The 22,809-nt window shown below is 46.7% G+C and overlaps 2 protein-coding genes across 8 annotated transcripts in view; one reads left to right on the plus strand and one right to left on the minus strand.

The window, feature by feature from the left end:
- Positions 1 to 479: 479 nt before the first annotated feature.
- LOC143277000 (kelch-like protein 18) lies at positions 480 to 15,895 on the minus strand. The gene is made up of 8 exons (XM_076581706.1): positions 15,727 to 15,895; positions 13,764 to 14,028; positions 12,416 to 12,591; positions 10,061 to 10,393; positions 6,240 to 6,468; positions 5,033 to 5,173; positions 4,524 to 4,716; positions 480 to 1,504 (listed from the first exon to the last, which is right to left on the minus strand). The coding sequence occupies exons 1-8, from the start codon at positions 15,859 to 15,861 to the stop codon at positions 1,282 to 1,284; spliced, it is 1,695 nt and encodes a 564-aa protein (XP_076437821.1). The 5' UTR covers positions 15,862 to 15,895; the 3' UTR covers positions 480 to 1,281.
- Positions 15,896 to 21,227: 5,332 nt separating this feature from the next.
- Positions 21,228 to 22,809, plus strand: part of LOC143277062 (uncharacterized) — a 22,789-nt gene continuing 21,207 nt past the window's right edge. For 4 of the 7 annotated variants that reach the window (XR_013053676.1, XR_013053675.1, XR_013053677.1 and 1 more), the window contains exon 1: positions 21,230 to 21,637. The gene's annotated coding sequence lies outside the window, so the exon portion shown is untranslated. Of the gene's footprint in view, positions 21,638 to 21,760; positions 21,793 to 22,809 lie in introns of those variants that run through there. The other 3 variants (XM_076581797.1, XM_076581798.1, XM_076581796.1) reach the window with 3 other exon arrangements.

Here is a 22,809-nt window from a genome sequence, read left to right on the forward strand (position 1 = left end):
TGATCACAATCTTCGCGCGCGGGTGGGAAGATACGCGGAGGCAGGCTGTGCGCGGGACCACTCCCACTACACACGCAGTGTGTGTGCTGGCAAGCAACCGCACGGGGAACGGGGCGACCGTTTCGCTCTCCATACACATAACTGGTTTTAACTAGATTTTTTTTTTTTATGCTTGAGGGCGGTATTGCGCGGTTTTGGGCTGGGGTCGGTTGTATATAGAACCCCCATGACCGTTTCGCTCCCCTCCATACACATATCCAACCATTTTTTTTTTTTATCTTGTGATTTGGCTCTCCATACACATATAACTTGTTTTAACTATATATATTTTTTTATGCTTGAGGGTCATATTACTCCAACATACACAGGTTTTGGCTAAATTTTTTTTATGCTTGAGGGCCTTAACACAAGCTAATACGCCCAAAAAAGTTGTATATAGAACCCCCATCTCTTATACTACTCGATCTCTGATTCAGAATTACGCGCAATTCTCTGAACAGACACAGCCTCAATGTACAGACACACTCTCTGATTCAGAATGACGTGTAATTCTCTGAACAGACACAACCTCACTGTACAGACACACTCTCTGATTCAGAATGACGTGTAATTCTCTGAACAGACACAACCTCACTGTACAGACACACTCTCTGATTCAGAATGACGTGTAATTCTCTGAACAGACACAACCTCACTGTACAGACACACTCTCTGATTCAGAATGACGTGTAATTCTCTGAACAGACACAACCCAACTGTACAGACACACTCTCTGATTCAGAGTGACGTGTAATTCTCTGAACAGACACAACCCAACTGTACAGACACACTCTCTGATTCAGAGTGACGTGTAATTCTCTGAACAGACACAGCCTCACACTCTCTGATTCAGAGTGATGTGTAATTCTCTGAACAGACACAGCCTCACACTCTCTGATTCAGAATGACGCGTAATCCCTGTTACAGACATGATGCCTGATTCAGAATGACACACAGTCCCTGTTAAACAGACACAATCCAATATTCAGAATGACGCATTATTCCTCCACACAGACACAATCCAATATTCAGAATGACGCATTATTCCTCCACACAGACACAATCCAATATTCAGACTGACGCATTATTCCTCCACACAGACACGATCGATTCAGAATGACACACAATTCCTCTGCGCAGACACGAAGATCTCCAAGTCTCCACAGCCGGAACTGCAGGAGAGGAGGAGAGGAGGGGAGGGGGGGGGGGGGGCTGTCACCACCACTCCTACCCCCTCCCCCGTCACACGACGGCGGCACCACAGCCGGCCCTGGGCACGATCATGTTGCTGATGTAGGTCCAGTGGTCCGTGTCGGGGTCATAGGTCTCAGCGTCACTCAGTCGGTTCTGGCCGTCAAAGCCGCCGCACACGTAGATACGGTTGTCGAACACGGCCACCCCCGCCCACGCCCGCGGCTTCTGCATGGGGTGGATGGTGGTCCACTGCCGGGTCACTGTGTTGAACCTGGGGGTGGTGGGGGGAAGATGACGGTAATAATGATAATAATGGATACTTCCTGGAGGGGGAGGGGCGAAGGGGGGGGCGGGGGGGAACATGATGGTAATAATAACAATGGATACTTCCTGGAGGGGGGGGGGGGGGGGGGAGGGGGGGGAAACATGATGGTAATAATAACAATGGATACTTCCTGGAGTGGGGGGAAAGATGATGGTAATAATAACAATGGATACTTCCTGGAGGGGGGAGGGGGGGAGGAAACATGATGGTAATAATAACAATGGATACTTCCTGGAGGGGGGAGGGGGGAGGAAAGATGATGGTAATAATAACAATGGATACTTCCTGGAGGGGGGAGGGGGGAGGAAACATGATGGTAATAATAACAATGGATACTTCCTGGAGTGGGGGGGGAACATGATGGTAATAATAACAATGGATACTTCCCAGAGGGGGGGAGGAAACATGATGGTAATAATAACAATGGATACTTCCTGGAGGGGGGAGGGGGTGGGAAACATGATGGTAATAATAACAATGGATACTTCCTGGAGGGGGGTAGGGGGGGAGGAAACATGATGGTAATAATAACAATGGATACTTCCTGGAGGGGGGAGGAGGGGGGAGGAAACATGATGGTAATAATAACAATGGATACTTCCTGGAGGGGGGGGGGGGGGAACATGATGGTGATAATAACAATGGATACTTCCTGGAGGGGGGAGGGGGGAACATGATGGTGATAATAACAATGGATACTTCCTGGAGGGGGGAGGGGGGGAACATGATGGTGATAATAACAATGGATACTTCCTGGAGGTGGGAGAGGAAACATGATGGTGATAATAACAATGGATAGTTCCTGGAGGGGGGAGGGGGGGGGGGAGGAAACATGATGGTAATAATAACAATGGATACTTCCTGGAGGGGGGAGGGGAGGGGAGGAAACATGATGGTGATAATAACAATGGATACTTCCTGGAGGGGGGGAGGGGGGGAGGAAACATGATGGTAATAATAACAATGGATACTTCCTGGAGGGGGGGAGGAAACATGATGGTAATAATAACAATGGATACTTCCTGGAGGGGGGGGAAACATGATGGTAATAATAACAATGGATACTTCCTGGAGGGGGGGAGGGGGGGGAGGAAAGATGATGGTAATAATAACAATGGATACTTCCTGGAGGGGGGGAGGAAAGATGATGGTAATAATAACAATGGATACTTCCTGGAGGGGGGGGGGAAACATGATGGTAACAAAAAGAATGGATACTTCCTGGAGGGGGGGGGGGAACATGATGGTAATAATAATAATGGATACTTCCTGGAGGGGGGGGGGGGGGGGGGGGGAAACATGATGGTAATAATAACAATGGATACTTCCTGGAGGGGGGAGAGGAAACATGATGGTAATAATAACAATGGATACTTCCTGGAGGGGGGAGAGGAAACATGATGGTAATAATAACAATGGATACTTCCTGGAGGGGGGAGAGGAAACATGATGGTAATAATAACAATGGATACTTCCTGGAGGGGGGTAGGGGGGGAGGAAAGATGATGGTAATAATAACAATGGATACTTCCTGGAGGGGGGGGGGGGAACATGATGGTAATAATAACAATGGATACTTCCTGGAGGGGGGTAGGGGGGGAGGAAAGATGATGGTAATAATAACAATGGATACTTCCTGGAGGGGGGAGGGGGGGGAAACATGATGGTGATAATAACAATGGATACTTCCTGGAGGGGGGAGGGGGGGGAAACATGATGGTAATAATAACAATGGATACTTCCTGGAGGGGGGTAGGGGGGGAGGAAAGATGATGGTAATAATAACAATGGATACTTCCTGGAGGTGGGAGAGGAAACATGATGTTGATAATAATGATGGATACTTCCTGGAGGGGGGGGAAACATGATGTTGATAATAACAATGGATACTTCCTGGAGGGGGGGAGGGGGGGGAACATGATGGTGATAATAATAATGGATACTTCCTGGAGGGGGGGGAAACATGATGGTAATAATAACAATGGATACTTCCTGGAGGGGGGGAGGGGGGGGAACATGATGGTGATAATAATAATGGATACTTCCTGGAGGGGGGAGGGGGGAGGAAACATGATGGTGATAATAACAATGGATACTTCCTGGAGGGGGGAGGGGGGAGGAAACATGATGGTGATAATAACAATGGATACTTCCTGGAGGGGGGGAGGGGGGGGAACATGATGGTGATAATAACAATGGATACTTCCTGGAGGGGGGAGAGGAAACATGATGGTGATAATAACAATGGATACTTAACTCACACCAGATGAAGGTCCCTGATCGAGGCCCTACTATTTACAGCCGTTTCAGACGAAGGGCCACAATACGGACTTTAGACAGTTTTGACTTTTTGGAGTGCACCCAATTTATATAATGACGTTATAGGCTAAGAATATCTTAACTGACCTTCCCATTCCCCACTGTGACCAATAAATGCTGAGTGTGTTGCTGTGGTCGCCAGCAGGAGAGCTATTTTCATGGTGACTGGTTCATGTGAACTATGCGTGTCAACAGTGGCGTCTGACCTAGTTCCTTCTCAGTCACAAGGCAGACAACAGAATTAGTTGTTTCAAACTCTGTGTGCTTTCCTCGGTTTGTTGACAAGTCATTCGTGTGTGCAAATTTTGAACAAAAACTGTGGACACTGTCATCATCTCACTGTATGATACGTAAGACGGGAGGAAGTTTCATACTTTGCCCCAACTCAGCTACAACACACCTCAGCCACACACACACATACACAGAAACACCTACACACACTCACCCACACACACAAACACCCACACACAACGACCACCGCAGCTGCCCACCTGTCCAAGAGGTCAAAGTACTGGTCAGTGGGTTGGAACCGACCCCCCCCCCCTCCATGCCCCCTCCCCCCCAACCCCTGCCCCCCCCCCCCCCCCCACACACACACACATACACACACCCAGACCCACACAGAATGACCACGATAGCTGCCCACCTCTCCACCAGGTCAAAGTACTGGTCCGTGGGTCGGAACCGACCCCCAAAGGCGTAGATGTAGTGATCCAGGGCCACCAGCACCAGCCCTGACCGTGCCTTCTCCATCTCTGCTGTCAGCGTCCACTCCTGGCTGTCAGGGTCATAGCACTCCATGCTGGCTCTGTCCGTGTGTAGGATCTTGTCATAGCCCCCTGTGGACATGTCATAGCCCCCTGTCTGTGGACATGTCATAGCCCCCTGTGGACATGTCATAGCCCCCTGTCTGTGGACATGTCATAGCCCCCTGTGGACATGTCATAGCCCCCTGTCTGTGGACATGTCATAGCCCTCTGTCTGTGGACATGTCATAGCCCCCTGTGGACACACACACTCCCGCACACACACACACACACACACACACTGACCAGCCACACACACACACACACACACACACACACTGACCAGCCACACACACACACACACACAAACTGACCAGCCACACACACACACACACACACCCTGACTGACCAGCCACATAGATCTTGCCGTCACACACGGTCACCCCAGCACCAGCTCTCTTGCCCTTCATGCTGGGGGCCTCGGTCCAGCGGTTGTGTTTGGGTTCAAACCTCTCCACAGTGCTGAAGCTGGCTGTACGGTCCTCCCCCCCTGCACCCACACAGCACACAGCACTGGGTTCACATCCCTCCATCACACTCAATTCATAGTATTGGTGCCACCCCCCCCCCCCCCTGCACCCACACAACACACAGCACACAGCACACAACACACAGCACTGGGTTCACATCCCTCCATCACACTCAATTCATAGTATTGGTGCCACCCCCCCCCCCCCTCCCCCCCTGCACCCACACAACACACAGCACTGGGCTTCACATCCCTCCATCACACTCAATTCATAGTATTGGTGTCACCCCCCCCTCCCCCCCTGCACCCACACAACACACAGCACTGGGCTTCACATCCCTCCATCACACTCAATTCATAGTATTGGTGTCACCCCCCCCTCCCCCCCTGCACCCACACAACACACAGCACTGGGCTTCACATCCCTCCATCACACTCAATTCATAGTATTGGTGCCACCCCCCCCTCCCCCACTACACCCACACAACACACAGCACTGGGCTTCACATCCCTCCATCACACTCAATTCATAGTATTGGTGCCACACCCCCCCTCCCCCCCTGCACCCACACAACACACAGCACTGGGCGTCACATCCCTCCATCACACTCAATTCAAATTCTTGTGACATGCTCCTGTCATACTAAGGTAAAAAAAGAAATAAAATAAAAACCTGCTGATACCAACACAAGACTTAGGACTTGATGACACCCAAGAACTGAACAACCTACCTATGGCGAACAGGTACCCCCCCCCCCCCCCCCCCCCCCCCCCCCCGAAAGGTAACCTTTAAAACCCAAAAGGTATAACATATCTTTCTTGTGACATGCTCCTGTCATACTATGGTAAAAAACAAACAACCAAAAACAACCTGTTTATACCAACACAAGACTTACAACTAGATGATACCTTCCCCAAGACCTGAATCACACACCTATGGTGTACAGGTACCCGCAGAGGCAAAAGTTAACTTTTTTGTAACACGCTCCTGTCATACTATGGTTAAAACAAAAAACAAGCAAACCTGTGGATGCCAACACAAGACTTAAAACTTGCTGACACCTTCCCCAAGACCCGAACCACCCACCTATGGCGTACAGGTAGCCCCCGACAGCGGCCACAGCCACGAAGGAGCGAGCTTTGTGCATGTCGGACATCTGGTACCACTGCTTGAGGACGGGGTCGTAGCACTCGGTGCAGCGAAGGTACAGTGTGTCGTCCTGGGAATCGGCCATGGCACACTCCCCCCCCACCGCGTACAGCAGTCCGTCAAGGCTGGCCGCCCCTACTGCTGTTCTGGCTGTATGCATGTCCAGCTGGAAGGTAGACAGCAGAGAGAGTAGAACAGGATAGAACGGACTAGAACAGAACAGAACAGGAAAGAACGACATCCACAGAACAGGACAGAATGGAACAGAACAGAATATTCCTCACTGCTGTTCTGGCTGCGTGCAGGTCCAGCTGGAAGAAACAGAGCAGGCATAGAACAGGATAGAACAGGATAGAATGACATCTATAGAACAGGATAGAATAGAACAGAATATTCCCCACTGCTGTTCTGGCTGCGTGCAGGTCCAGCTGGAAGATACAGAGCAGACATAGAACAGGATAGAACAGGATAGAATGACATCTATAGAACAGGATAGAATAGAACAGAATATTCCCCACTGCTGTTCTGGCTGCGTGCAGGTCCAGCTGGAAGAAACAGAGCAGACATAGAACAGGATAGAACAGGATAGAATGACATCTATAGAACAGGATAGAACAGGATAGAATGGCATCCATAGAACAGGATAGAATAGAACAGAATATTCCTCACTGCTGTTCTGGCTGCGTGCAGGTCCAGCTGGAAGATACAGAGCAGGCATAGAACAGGATAGAACGGCATCTATAGAACAGGATAGAATAGAACAGAATATTCCTCACTGCTGTTCTGGCTGCGTGCAGGTCCAGCTGGAAGAAACAGAGCAGACATAGAACAGGATAGAACAGGACAGAACATCTATAGAACAGGATAGAATAGAAGAGAACAGAATATTCCCCACTGCTGTTCTGGCAGTGTGCAGGTCCAGCTGGAAGATATAGAGCAGGCATAGAACAGGATAGAACGACATCTATAGAACAGGATTTGTATTTGTATTTGGTATTTCTTTTTATCATAACAGATTTCTCTGTCTGAAATTTGGGCTGCTCTCCCCAGGGAGAATGTGTCGCTACACTACAGCGCCACCCATTTTTTGGTATTTTTTCTTGCGTGCAGTTTTATTTGTTTTTCCTATCGAAGTGGATTTTTCTACAGAATTTTGCCAGGAACAACTCTTTTGTTGCCATGGGTTCTTTTACGTGCGCTAAGTACATGCTGCACATGGGACCTCGGTTTATTGTCTCATCTGAATGACTAGTGTCCAGACCACCACTCACGGTCTAGTGGAGGGGGAGAAAATATCGGCGGCTGAGCTGTGATTCGAACCAGTGCGCTCAGATTCTCTCGCTTCCTAGGCGGACGTGTTACCTCTAGCCCATCACTCCATATGATAGAATAGAACAGAACAGAATATTCCCCACTGCTGTTCTGGCAGTGTGCAGGTCCAGCTGGAAGATATAGAGCAGATATAGAACTGGATAGAACGGATTCCATACATCAGGACAGAATGGAACAGAACAGAATATTCCCCACTGCTGTTCTGGCAGTGTGCAGGTCCAGCTGGAAGATATAGAGCAGATATAGAACTGGATAGAACGGATTCCATACATCAGGACAGAATGGAACAGAACAGAATATTCCCCACTGCTGTTCTGGCAGTGTGCAGGTCCAGCGAGAAGATACAGAACAGATATAGAACCGGACAGAATAGAATAGAACCAAATACTTCTCACTGCTGTTCTGGCAGTGTGCATGTCCAGCGAGAAGATACAGAACAGATATAGAACCGGACAGAATAGAATAGAACCAAATACTTCTCACTGCTGTTCTGGCAGTGTGCAGGTCCAGCTAGAAGATACAGAACAGATATAGAACCGGACACAATAGAATAGAACCAAATACTTCTCACTGCTGTTCTGGCAGTGTGCAGGTCCAGCTAGAAGATACAGAACAGATATAGAACTGGACAGAATAGAATAGAACCAAATACTTCTCACTGCTGTTCTGGCAGTGTGCAGGTCCAGCTAGAAGATACAGAACAGATATAGAACCGGACAGAATAGAATAGAACCAAATACTTCTCACTGCTGTTCTGGCAGTGTGCAGGTCCAGCTAGAAGATACAGAACAGATATAGAACCGGACACAATAGAATAGAACCAAATACTTCTCACTGCTGTTCTGGCTGTGTGCATGTCCAGCTGAAAGACACAGACACAGAATAGAACAGGACAGGATGGAACAGAACAGACTATGTCCCAGCTGAAAGACACAGATTAGGACAGAACAGATTAGGACAGAACAGATTAGGACAGAACAAAATAGAACAATGTCCCTCCATTGTCTTTGCTGGGTGCATATCTAAAATAATTATAAAAAAGAAGTAATGATAATAATACTAGTACATTTATGATGCACTTCCAGACCTCTCAAAGCACTTCACAATAACAGGTCAGACAGTGAACGACAGCAAAGGGCTTGTTTCTTCCAGACAGGACTGTACAACAGACAGTCCAAACAGTGAACAGACAGTGAACGACAGCAAAGGGCCTGTTTCTTCAAGACAGGACTGTACAACAGACAGTCCAAACAGTGAACAGACAGTGAACGACAGCAAAGTGCCTGTGTTTCTTCAAGACAGGACTGTACAACAGACAGTCCAAACAGTGAACAGACAGTGAACGACAGCAAAGGGCTTGTTTCTTCAAGACAGGACTGTACAACAGACAGTCCAAACAGTGAACAGACAGTGAACGACAGCAAAGGGCTTGTTTCTTCCAGACAGGACTGTACAACTGACAGTCCAAACAGTGAACAGACAGTGAACGACAGCAAAGGGCCTGTTTCTTCAAGACAGGACTGTACAACAGACAGTCCAAACAGTGAACAGACAGTGAACGACAGCAAAGGGCCTGTTTCTTCAAGACAGGACTGTACAACAGACAGTCCAAACAGTGAACAGACAGTGAACGACAGCAAAGGGCCTGTTTCTTCAAGACAGGACTGTACAACAGACAGTCCAAACAGTGAACAGACAGTGAACGACAGCAAAGGGCTTGTTTCTTCAAGACAGGACTGTACAACTGACAGTCCAAACAGTGAACAGACAGTGAACGACAGCAAAGGGCTTGTTTCTTCAAGACAGGACTGTACAACAGACAGTCCAAACAGTGAACAGACAGTGAACGACAGCAAAGGGCTTGTTTCTTCAAGACAGGACTGTACAACAGACAGTCCAAACAGTGAACAGACAGTGAACGACAGCAAAGGGCCTGTTTCTTCAAGACAGGACTGTACAACAGACAGTCCAAACAGTGAACAGACAGTGAACGACAGCAAAGGGCTTGTTTCTTCAAGACAGGACTGTACAACAGACAGTCCAAACAGTGAACAGACAGTGAACGACAGCAAAGGGCTTGTTTCTTCAAGACAGGACTGTACAACAGACAGTCCAAACAGTGAACAGACAGTGAACGACAGCAAAGGGCTTGTTTCTTCAAGACAGGACTGTACAACAGACAGTCCAAACAGTGAACAGACAGTGAACGACAGCAAAGGGCTTGTTTCTTCAAGACAGGACTGTACAACAGACAGTCCAAACAGTGAACAGACAGTGAACGACAGCAAAGGGCTTGTTTCTTCAAGACAGGACTGTACAACAGACAGTCCAAACAGTGAACAGACAGTGAACGACAGCAAAGGGCTTGTGTTTCTTCTGACCACACACACACAGCCATTGACCACCAACAGCACAAAGCCACTGACCATCTCAAACCACTCGTTGGTGAGGAAGTCAAATCTCTCCATGCTGCTCAGCTGGCAGTGCGTGTTGTTGCGGCCGCCAATGACGTAGATGCAGGGGGGCTGCGCTCGTGGCGTGATCCTCTCCAGCTCGCGACTGTCCTGCTTGGTACGGATGGCGCGGCTTATGAGCAGCTGGCACTGCTCGCAGGTGTGGAAGAACTCGGACTTGAGCACTATGTTCTCCAGGAAGGGCAGGTCCAGCAGGGCCAGGCGGATGTTCTGCAGGATCTTGCAGGCACACAGCTGGCGGGGCTTCGAGTCGTGCCGGATCCATGCACATGCCGCCTCAAACACCTGGGACCGTGACACACAGCACACCGTGACACACAGCACACCGTGACACAACACACCATGACACAGCACACCACATGACTGGGGCACACTACACACCATGACTGGGACACCATGACTGGGACACACAGCACATCATGACTGGGACAACACACAACACACCATGACTGGGACACACAACACACCATGACTGGGACAACACACAACACACCATGACTGGGACACACAACACACCATGACTGGGACAACACACTACACACCATGACTGGGACACACAACACACCATGACTGGGACACCATGACTGGGACAACACACAACACACCATGACTGGGACACACAACACACCATGACTGGGACACACAACACACCATGACTGGGACACCATGACTGGGACAACACACAGCACACCATGACTGGGACAACACACTACACACCATGACTGGGACACACAACACACCATGACTGGGACACACAACACACCATGACTGGGCCACCATGACTGGGACAACACACAGCACACCATGACTGGGACACACAACACACCATGACTGGGCCACCATGACTGGGACACACAACACACCATGACTGGGACAACACACAGCACACCATGACTGGGACACCATGACTGGGCCACCATGACTGGGACACACAGCACACCATGACTGGGACAACACACAGCACACCATGACTGGGACAACACACAGCACACCATGACTGGGACACACAACACCCCATGACTGGGACACACAACACACCATGACTGGGACACACAACATACCATGACTGGGACACCATGACTGGGACAACACACAGCACACCATGACTGGGACACACAACACCCCATGACTGGGACACACAACACACCATGACTGGGACACACAACACACCATGACTGGGACACACAACACACCAGTGGATATCTACTTCCTAGCTGGACATACTGGCTCTAGGCCACCTCACCAACAGAACTAATCTGTAACACAATGCACACCAACACCACTAAAAACATAACTCATTAGTGTCCAGGACAGCAAACCCCTTTAATATGCTTTAATTCCATTCATTAACTTCATGAAATACACAACCATAACCCACACTGCCTCTCACAAATACTTCTACACTTGCATACACACTATATACACCAGCCCAAACACACACTTAAATCACACATCACACTGGCACATGTGTACCATACTTGAAACAAGTTTTTCCATTAAGTGACACAATTATGAATCAATGATCTGTAAGTTTTAGGTGTCTTATGAAGTAAAGTTTCAATAACTTCCATACTTGTCACACTAGTGGAAGGACATTTTAAAAAGAAAGGAAAAAGAAATCACCTTAGAACACCACAACACATACATGCCAACATGCACAGGCACACAAAGACACTCTCTGGCAATTGTGGATACCTGATTTTCATTGGTCACGGGTAATGCTGTATAAATGATTTTCATTGGTCACGGGTAATGCTGTATAACTGATTTTCATTGGTCACGGGTAATGCTGTATAAATGATTTTCATTGGTCATAGACAATGCTGAACACCTGATTTTCATTGGTCACGGGTAATGCTGTATAACTGATTTTCATTGGTCATGGGTAATGCTGTATAACTGATTTTCATTGGTCATGGGTAATGCTGTATAACTGATTTTCATTGGTCACGGGTAATGCTGTATAACTGATTTTCATTGGTCATAGGCAATGCTGAACACCTGATTTTCACTGGTCATGGGTAATGCTGAATATCTGAATTTCATTGGTCATTGACAATGCTGAATACCTGATTTTCATTGGTTCTGGGCAAATGCTGAATACCTGATTTTCACTGGTCATGGACAATGTTGAATACCTGATTTTCATTGGTCACAGACAATACTGAATACCTGATTTTCATTGGTCACAGGCAATGCTAGATACCTGATTTCCATTGGTTACGGGCAATGTTATTACCCAATTTTCATTGGTCACAGGCAATGCTGAATACTTGATTTTCATTGGTCACATGCAATGTTGAATACCTGATTTTCATTGGTCACATGCAGTTTGTCACTCTGCAGCAGACCAATCAGCTGGTCCTCTGACAGCTCCAGGAACTCTTCAGTGTGGGAGACCAGCAGGAAGTTCTGGAAGATGAACTCTCGGGCTGTGGCCTCCAGCTCTGTGCAAGAGTACATGTCTGCAAACCGATGGATTCCTGCCCACAACAATGGTAATAGTACATGTCTGCAAACTGGTGGATTCCTGCCCACAACAATGGTTAGAGTACATGTCTGCAAACTGATGGATTCCTCTCCACAACAATGGAAAGAAACAGTACATGTCTGCAAACCAATGGATTCCTGTCCACAACAATGGTTAGAGTACATGTCTGCAAACCGATGGATTCCTCTCCACAACAATGGAAAGAAACAGTACATGTCTGCAAACCGATGGATTCCTCTCCACAACAATGGAAACAGTACATGTCTGCAAACCGATGGATTCCTGTCCACAACAATGGTAACAGTACATGTCTGCAAACCGATGGATTCCTGTCCACAACAATGGAAACAGTACATGTCTGCAAACCGATGGATTCCTGTCCACAACAATGGTTAGAGTACATGTCTGCAAACCGATGGATTCCTGTCCACAACAATGGAAACAGTACATGTCTGCAAACTGATGGATTCCTCTCCACAACAATGGTTAGAGTACATGTCTGCAAACTGATGGATTCCTCTCCACAACAATAGTTAGAGTACATGTCTGCAAACCGATGGATTCCTGTCCACAACAATGGAAACAGTACATGTCTGCAAACCGATGGATTCCTGTCCACAACAATGGTAACAGTACATGTCTGCAAACCCACGGATTCCCCACCCCCCTTCCTTCACAGCCCCCCTCTACCCCCACCCCACCTCTACGCCCCCACACAGACTGAGCAGGAAGTGAACATCCCTCCCCTCTCCTCCACAGCCTCCCCTCCACCCCCACCCCTACACACAGACTGATCCAGACAGTTGTAGGGTGTGAGGTGTGACTACAGGAAGTGGACGCCCCTCCCCTCTCTCCTCCACACCACCCCCACCCCTGCACACAGACTGACCCAGACAGTTGTAGGGTGTGAGGTGAGACTGCAGGAAGTGGACGCCCCTCCCCTCTCTCCTCCACACCACCCCCACCCCTACACACAGACTGACCCAGACAGTTGTGAGGTGTGACTACAGGAAGTGAACGCCCCTCCCCTCTCTCCTCCACACCACCCCCACCCCTACACACAGACTGACCCAGACAGTTGTAGGGTGTGAGGTGAGACTACAGGAAGTGGACGCCCCTCCCCTCTCTCCTCCACACCACCCCCACCCCTACACACAGACTGACCCAGACAGTTGGCAGGCGTGAGGTGTGACTGCAGGAAGTGTGCACACATGTTGCGCAGGGAGGTGAGGCCCAGAAGACTGGCCCCCTGCAGGACGCGCTGCACGTTTTCCACGCTGATGACGATTGAGCAGGTGTACATGAAGTCCAACAGCAGCTCCATGGTGTCGGCCTCAATGCCCTGCATGTCCACCACGTCCCGCCCAGACTCCAGCATCCCGTTGGTGAACATGGCCCGCAGGTAGGGGCTGTAGCCCGCTAACACCACCTGGCAGGGAGACAGTGCACTGTGTTGGGATGTGTTGTGTTGGGCTGTGCTGTGTTGGGATGTGTTGTGTTGGGCTGTGCTGTGCTGGGATGTGTTGTGTTGGGCTGTGCTGTGCTGGGATGTGTTGTGTTGGGCTGTGCTGTGTTGGGATGTGTCGTGTTGGGCTGTGCTGTGCTGGGATGTGTTGTGTTGGGCTGTGCTGTGTTGGGATGTGTCGTGTTGGGCTGTGCTGTGTTGGGATGTGTCGTGTTGGGCTGTGCTGTGCTGGGATGTGTTGTGTTGGGCTGTGCTGTGTTGGGATGTGTCGTGTTGGGCTGTGCTGTGTTGGGATGTGCTGCGTTGGGATGTGTCGTGTTGGGCTGTGCTGTGTTGTGTTGTGTTCAACTGTATTGTACTGTATTGGAATGCAGTGTTGCATTGTTCACTGTATTGCATTGTATTGCACTGTATTGTATTTCACTGTATTGCACTGAACTGTATTGTATTGTATTGCGCAGAATTGCAATGAATTATATTGCATTCAACTGTATTGTATTGTATTGACTATTGTACCGAACTGTATTGCAATGTATTGTATTGCATTGAACTGTATTGTATTGCGAAGCATTGTATTTCACTATATTGTATCGCACTTTTTTGCTTTTGTTTCTTCTATTGCACTCTATTGCAATGCATTGTACTGCATTGAATTTGAACTGTATTGTATTGTAAAGCATTGTATTCCACAATCTTGTATTGTATTGAGCTGTATTGTTTTGCACTGTGTTGCAGTCCAGTGTATTCCACTGAGTGTTATGCACTGAACTGTATTGTCTTGCATTGTATTGTATTCCAATGTATTGTACTGAAATGCATTGAATTGTACCGTGTTGTATTGCAATGCATTGTATTCGACTGTACTGTATTGTATTGAACTGCACTGTATCACTCTGCATGCATTACAGTGAACTGTATTATAATATTGTATTGCACTGTATTGAACCCACTGTGTTCCACTGCATTGTACTGCACTGCATTGCATAGTATTGTAATAAACTGTATTGTAGTGTATTGTATTGCATCACACTGTATAACACTGCACTGCATATTACATTGTACTGCATTCCACAGGTGAACATGGCATACAGGTAGGGGCGACAGCCACCAGCACTACAGCAGTACCTGTCCGAAAATATCATGATGATCATATTGATACTAAGATCACCAGCAGGCACTGTCCATCCATAAAATTCTATTGTATTTTATTCAAGTGTTTATAATTTTTATTGTATTGTATTGTACTGTACTGGGTTGAGTTGGGATGGGTGTTATGTGTTGTGTTGTGTTGTAACTTGTATTGCATTGTGTTGTTCATCATCACTTCAGGTTGTATTGAATTTAATTGTATTGTAATGCATTGTACTGTAAATTATTGCACTACAAAAAAAAAAGTAGTACATTATATTGCACTGTATTGTCACAACAAATTGTGTGTGTGTGTGCGTGTGTGTGTATGCGTGTGTGTGTGTGTGTGTGTGTGTGTGAGAGAGAGAGAGAGAGAGAGAGAGAGAGAAATAGATAGAGAGAGAGAAAGAGATAGAGAGAGAAGACAAATACAGAGGAAAATCAGACACACGCTGACACAGACAGAGAATGAGAAAAAGAAACAATGACAGAAAGACACATGCAGTGAGACGCACACAGAGATCGTCTGTCCACCTTATGTGCCGGGAATTTGGTTCCACTGACACTGAGCACAATGTCACACAGCTGCTCCTGCAGTCGTAACTCATGCATGACGCTGAAGGCTTTGGCGGCGTGGCTGTGCACATGGAAGGTTCTGGAATCAATCATGGTGCTGCTGCTCTTCACTGTCAGTGACTGGTAAAAATCTTATCTTCACTCGCAGACGGAACTGGAACAAAATCTGAAAACAAAAAGGGAAAGTAAATTTTGCACAATTGTTATACAGGGAATATAAAAATAAAATGAAAAGTTATTTTCTTTGTTTGTTTTGTTTTATGAGAATATCTTAGAACTGACTGAACTGAAGCAGAATAAGGAAAGCAAGTTTTGTTGTTGTTTATCATCAGTTTATAACTAAGTGATGTTTTTTGTTACAGGGAATGTCTCAGAACTGACTGAACTGAAGCAGAGCTACGCGTTCTAGTATCAAGAAATCAAATGCACAAGCTTGATTTTTTTTCTTCAGTTCAAAAAGATTCTATTTTGATTTTTCTCTTCTTTGAATAGTTTTAGGCGCACATAATTAAAAACAGAATTGTGTGAAGTCAGAAAAGCAAGATATACACAAAGTAGTCATGCAGTAATCAGAAAAGGAATGTACTTCCAATTCTGGTTACTGGTCTAGATTACACAATACACTGCTGTAATTTAAATAAGTCAAAAACTCCTGTTTTATTACACAACAGTGTCAACACACTGCTGTAATCTGAATAAGTCAAAAACTCCTGTTTTATTACACAATACACTGCTGTAATCTGAATAAGTCAAGAACTCCTGTTTTAACAGGTGACCTGGTTGAAACAAACTCGTCACAAGGCATCACATCAGCAGCGCAGCTACACAACTGTTGATGTAACAGATGAAGAAAGTCATCACAAGATCTTCTTACCTCAGCAGCACTTGACTGCTGACTGCATTGCCGTTTGCACTCGACTACTGTTGCCGTGTTGGTCTCAAACAGTCAAAGGCATCGTTTTTAATCCTCGAAATTAACAAAGGCAATCGATTCAGTTAAGTCAATGAACTATCCGATATGTGCGAAGTGTTTCACTTTAAAGAAGACACAATTGACACCACCACAAGGCGCTGTACTGATCGATAAATTTTGATCAATAAACGTGATACGTATCTCGTAAGAGCTTCATATGAAGGACGACTTACTCCAAGTTATCATCGTTAAATAGACACTTCCACAGATGAAATGATAAAAATCTGTAGTTGTATAATTACCTGCAATGCCCAGACTGTGTAAACTTATGTCTAAAACATATAAGCGTTGTAATATTAACCACAAATGGACTGCAATGTCGAATGCATTTTTCCCTTGAAAACAACAGCAAAATTTATCAACCGGAAGTTTTTGTTTTAATGTATTAAGTTGCCTCCCCTTGTTGCCACAATATTCAGCATCTGTGAAAAAATGTCTCCCACAGACACATAAACCAGGTCGTTAAATTCCAGTCATCATTATCACACAGAATTCCTGTAATGCTGAGTGTCAGAAAATTTTCTAGTAACAACAGTAAATTAACTTGATTTCGTTTCCACTATTTTTTCTTGTATCTACCTTTTTATTTCATTTTGCTACATTTTATTGTATTTTATTACATTTTATTGTATTTTCTTATCATATCCCCTTGAGTATTTATCCTGAAGCACTCATGTGTGTGGAGTATTGTTATTTATTTATTTATTTATTTGAACAGATCGAGACAGGCAGACTGATTGAGACAGAAAAAGATGGAGAGACATAGACGGAAAAGATGCGAGAGACTCGACACACAGAGAGAAATAGCGGAGACAGACTAGAGACAAAGAAACAGACAGAGAGAGGGAGAGAGAATGATGACAAAGACAGAGAGACAGAGAGAGGGAGAGAGAATGATGACAAAGACAGAGACAGAGAGAGGGAGAGACAATGATGACAAAGACAGAGAGAGAGAGAGAGGGAGAGAGAATGATGACAAAGACAGAGAGAGGGAGAGAGGGAGAGAGAATGATAGACAAAGACAGAGACAGAGAGAGGGAGAGAGAATGATGACAAAGACAGAGACAGAGAGAGGGAGAATGATGACAAAGACAGCGAGACAGAGAGAGGGAGAGAGAATGATGACAAAGACAGAGAGAGAGAGAGAGGGAGAGAGAATGATGACAAAGACAGAGAGAGGGAGAGAGAATGATAGACAAAGACAGAGAGACAGAGAGAGGGAGAGAGAATGATGACAAAGACAGACAGACAGACAGAGAGAGAGGGAGAGAGAATGATAGACAAAGACAGAGAGACAGAGAGAGGGAGAGAGAATGATGACAAAGACAGAGACAGAGAGAGGGAGAGAGAATGATAGACAAAGACAGACAGAGAGAGGGAGAGAGAATGATGACAAAGACAGAGACAGAGAGAGGGAGAGAGAATGATGACAAAGACAGAGAGACAGAGAGAGGGAGAGAGAATGATAGACAAAGACAGAGACAGAGAGAGGGAGAGAATGATGACAAAGACAGCGAGACAGAGAGAGGGAGAGAGAATGATGACAAAGACAGACAGAGAGAGGGAGAGAGAATGATGACAAAGACAGCGACAGAGAGAGGGAGAGAGAATGATGACAAAGACAGAGACAGAGAGAGGGAGAGAATGATGATAAAGACAGCGAGACAGAGAGAGGGAGAGAGAATGATGACAAAGACAGAGACAGAGAGAGGGAGAGAGAATGATGACAAAGACAGAGAGACAGAGAGAGGGAGAGAGAATGATGACAAAGACAGCGAGACAGAGAGAGGGAGAGAGGGAGAGAGAATGATGACAAAGACAGAGACAGAGAGAGGGAGAGAGAATGATGACAAAGACAGCGAGACAGAGAGAGGGAGAGAGAATGATGACAAAGACAGAGAGACAGAGAGAGGGAGAGAATGATGACAAAGACAGAGAGACAGAGAGAGGGAGAGAATGATGACAAAGACAGAGAGACAGAGAGAGAGGGAGAGATAATGATGACAAAGACAGAGACAGAGAGAGGGAGAGAGAATGATGACAAAGACAGAGAGACAGAGAGGGAGAGAGAATGATGACAAAGACAGAGACAGAGAGGGAGAGAGAATGATGACAAAGACAGAGACAGAGAGAGGGAGAGAGAATGATAGACAAAGACAGAGACAGAGAGAGGGAGAGAGAATGATGACAAAGACAGAGACAGAGAGAGGGAGAGAGAATGATAGACAAAGACAGAGACAGAGAGAGGGAGAGAGAATGATAGACAAAGACAGAGAGACAGAGAGAGGGAGAGAGAATGATGACAAAGACAGAGACAGAGAGAGGGAGAGAATGATGATAAAGACAGCGAGACAGAGAGAGGGAGAGAGAATGATGACAAAGACAGAGACAGAGAGAGGGAGAGAGAATGATGACAAAGACAGAGACAGAGAGAGGGAGAGAGAATGATGACAAAGACAGAGAGACAGAGAGAGGGAGAGAGAATGATGACAAAGACAGAGACAGAGAGAGGGAGAGAATGATGACAAAGACAGCGAGACAGAGAGAGGGAGAGAGAATGATGACAAAGACAGAGAGACAGAGAGAGGGAGAGAGAATGATGACAAAGACAGAGACAGAGAGAGGGAGAGAGAATGATGACAAAGACAGAGACAGAGAGAGGGAGAGAGAATGATGACAAAGACAGAGAGACAGAGAGAGGGAGAGAGAATGATGACAAAGACAGAGAGACAGAGAGAGGGAGAGAGAATGATGACAAAGACAGAGAGACAGAGAGAGGGAGAGAGGGAGAGAGAATGATGACAAAGACAGAGACAGAGAGAGGGAGAGAATGATGACAAAGACAGCGAGACAGAGAGAGGGAGAGAGAATGATGACAAAGACAGAGAGACAGAGAGAGGGAGAGAATGATGACAAAGACAGAGAGACAGAGAGAGGGAGAGAATGATGACAAAGACAGAGAGACAGAGAGAGGGAGAGAGAATGATGACAAAGACAGAGACAGAGAGAGGGAGAGAGAATGATAGACAAAGACAGAGAGACAGAGAGAGGGAGAGAGAATGATAGACAAAGACAGACAGACAGAGAGAGGGAGAGAGAATGATGACAAAGACAGAGAGGTAGAGAGAATGATAGACAAAGACAGACAGACAGAGAGAGGGAGAGAGAATGATGACAAAGACAGAGAGAGAGAGAGGGAGAGAGAATGATGACAAAGACAGAGAGACAGAGAGAGGGAGAGAGAATGATAGACAAAGACAGACAGACAGAGAGAGGGAGAGAGAATGATGACAAAGACAGAGAGACAGAGAGGGAGAGAGAATGATGACAAAGACAGAGAGAGGGAGAGAGAATGATGATAAAGACAGAGAGACAGAGAGAGGGAGAAAGAATGATGACAAAGACAGAGAGACAGAGGGGGAGAGAGAGGGGTGACAGGGAGATAATTTGATATACTGATCACGAAACTTTGAACGGGTTACGTCTCTCCCTTTGTTCCACTGGCAGTACTCTCTCTCTGTCTCTGTCTCTGTCTCTCTCTCTGTCTCTGTCTCTGTCTCTCTCTCTGTCTCTCTCTCTCTCTCTCTCTCTCTCTCTCTTTCTCATTTACTGTATTTATATACATTAGTGTCATGAATGCATGTATCATGACTAAATATCTGTAAATGTTTGCTGTGTATTTGAGTGTATTTGGCGGAATGTCATATGTATTTCTATAACTTTTTCAGTGTCATATTGTGAATATTTTGATTTCGTATTTCTTTGCCCTGAGGGCTAGATGTAAGCACATGCATGCTTATTCCACTTCCCGCATAAAAAAGATTCGTTGGTTGGTTCGTTGGTTTGCTCTCTCTCTCTCTCTCTCTCTCTCTCTCTCTCTCTCTCTCTCTCTCTCTCTCTCTCTCTCTCTCTCTCTCAGAGACATTCCAGTAGTCTACCGAGTTCCAAAGATTCGAACCCAGAACACATTCATGCTATGGGCAAGAGAATTGTGGCGCACTGAGTCGTGGAGTCAGTGCCGGACTGCCGACGGTCAGCCGGTCCACCCTATCTCTCCACCCGTGGGGCTACGGCCACCCCTACCCAGGGTCAGACGAGGTGGAAAAACAAAAGAGTGTACCTACATACTATCGCTGTTTCACTTCCTCGTTTTCTGTTTCCTAACCTGTCGCAGTAACACACACACACACACACACACACACACACACACACACATTTTTCACGAGGTCATCAGTGTTTCTGGGCAAGACGGACGCTCGCGCGTCCTTGACCTCCCCCCCCCTCCCCCTTCTCCCGCCCGCCCCCCCCCCCGGCCCCCGCCCCCTTGCTTTTATGCTTTCGAGAAATCGCAACCCTCCGTCCACCCCTCACTACACACACACACACACACACACACACACACACACACAACCAGTGTGACCTTTAACGCCAGTCACCCTACACACAAAATACCTCCGTCTTTCCAGCCGGGTTGTAAGTGGGACAGGGGGAGGTACACATAATGCACAAGCGAAACCCGCTTCAACAAGGTGACAGTGTACTACTGCCCTGTGACAGTGCTGACGATGGCTGACAATGTATAATTTCGGGCCCATGACAGTATTGACAATGACAATGTAATAACTCATGGTCTATGACTATGCTGATACTAACTCCTGGCCTGTGACAAAAGTGCACCGTTTTGTGGTATCAGTTTAGAGATATGTATTCTGTCAGTTCCTGTCCAAAGTGGATTTTCCCAGAACGTTTCTTTTCCTGACGAAGGGGTGAAGCCAGTAACCTGTGTTCCTGCTGAAAAAAAAACCTGTCAGACAGTGCTGGGTTTCCGCCAGTGGAGCGAATGTTCATTTCAAGGAGAGAGAAGTCAGGAGGCAAACTGGAACGACGAATTACCAGGTAAGATATCATGTGGCAGAGATCTTCCACAGCACAGCACAATGTGTCATGTCATGGCATTTGAACTACACATTACAAAGCAGGTTATCATATGGCAGAGATATTCCACAGCACAGTACATGTCTTGTCATGGCATTTAAACTACACATTACAAGGTAGGTTATCACTGATGTCGGTGGTGGAGGTGATCGTGAAGTGGAAGGTAAGTTTGATTGTCATGTGGTCACGACACGACTTGAACTGTACTGCTCTGTGAACTGAACTGTGAACTCTTAACGGTGTGATCTTGCCAAATGAATTGTCGTCATTTGTGTACGCCTTCCGGTTTGCTAGGTTCCCTTCATGTGTCCCTATCCTGTCTTTTTTTTTTTTCCTTCTCAAACATGACCTTGATCTTAATTTTGGCGGATAGCAGAAACAAGAAACACATACACACACACACACACACACACACACACACACACACACACACACACACACACTCTGACACATACACACACTGCACACACACTGGCACTCACACACACACACACACACACACACACACACACTACCCCCCACCCCCACCCACCCTAAAACACACTGTTCCACTTGTCACCCAAACCACCAAACACCTCTGTGGAACGACAGTCTCAACACACCTTGTTGCTCTCGTTAGACCCAGACCCACGCAGCGTAAAGAAGGAATATATTCATAGCCCCGCCCACCCCACCCCACGCCCCACACGCACGCACCGTGGCACACACACATGTTGTCACCCAAACCAACAACACCGTTCTGAGGAATGACACATTCACAGTCTCAACGCACACTCTGTGTAACGCTAGACTCTCTACACTCTGTGTTACGTTAGACTCAAAGCCACAAGGTGTGAGACGGGAACGTTTAAATGTGAAGACCTAAAGCCACGCGGCCAAAGGAAGGAAAGTTTAAATGCTATTGTCTGGGCATTAAGCGTTAGGTGTTAATGACACAATGTTCCACCATAATGTTATCATCCAAAACACGTTCCACAGTCGGAAGTGGGTCGGAAACATTATCGATGACAGATACCTGCTTTAATTACGTTTTAATTACGTTTTCACCCGTGTTTTTCCTTTTCCGGCCAGTCCGCTGTGCATAGGATTGCCCTTTCCCCCAGCTGGACTGGAAAATCCAACCAAGAGTCAAG

The sequence above is a fragment of the Babylonia areolata genome, chromosome 33 (genome assembly GCF_041734735.1).
Source record: "Babylonia areolata isolate BAREFJ2019XMU chromosome 33, ASM4173473v1, whole genome shotgun sequence".
In the NCBI taxonomy this organism is placed as follows: domain Eukaryota; kingdom Metazoa; phylum Mollusca; class Gastropoda; order Neogastropoda; family Buccinidae; genus Babylonia; species Babylonia areolata.

Excerpts from the sequence above, each read along its gene's own strand:
- LOC143277000 (XM_076581706.1), bottom strand. The coding sequence starts at position 15,861 with ATGATTGATTCCAGAACCTTCCATGTGCACAGCCACGCCGCCAAAGCC. Across the intron at positions 6,469-10,060 it reads CCAACGAGTGGTTTGAGATG|CTGGACATGCATACAGCCAG; the intron begins GTCAGTGGCTTT and ends TCTACCTTCCAG. Across the intron at positions 4,717-5,032 it reads CGGCAAGATCTATGTGGCTG|GGGGCTATGACAAGATCCTA; the intron begins GTCAGTCAGGGT and ends ACATGTCCACAG.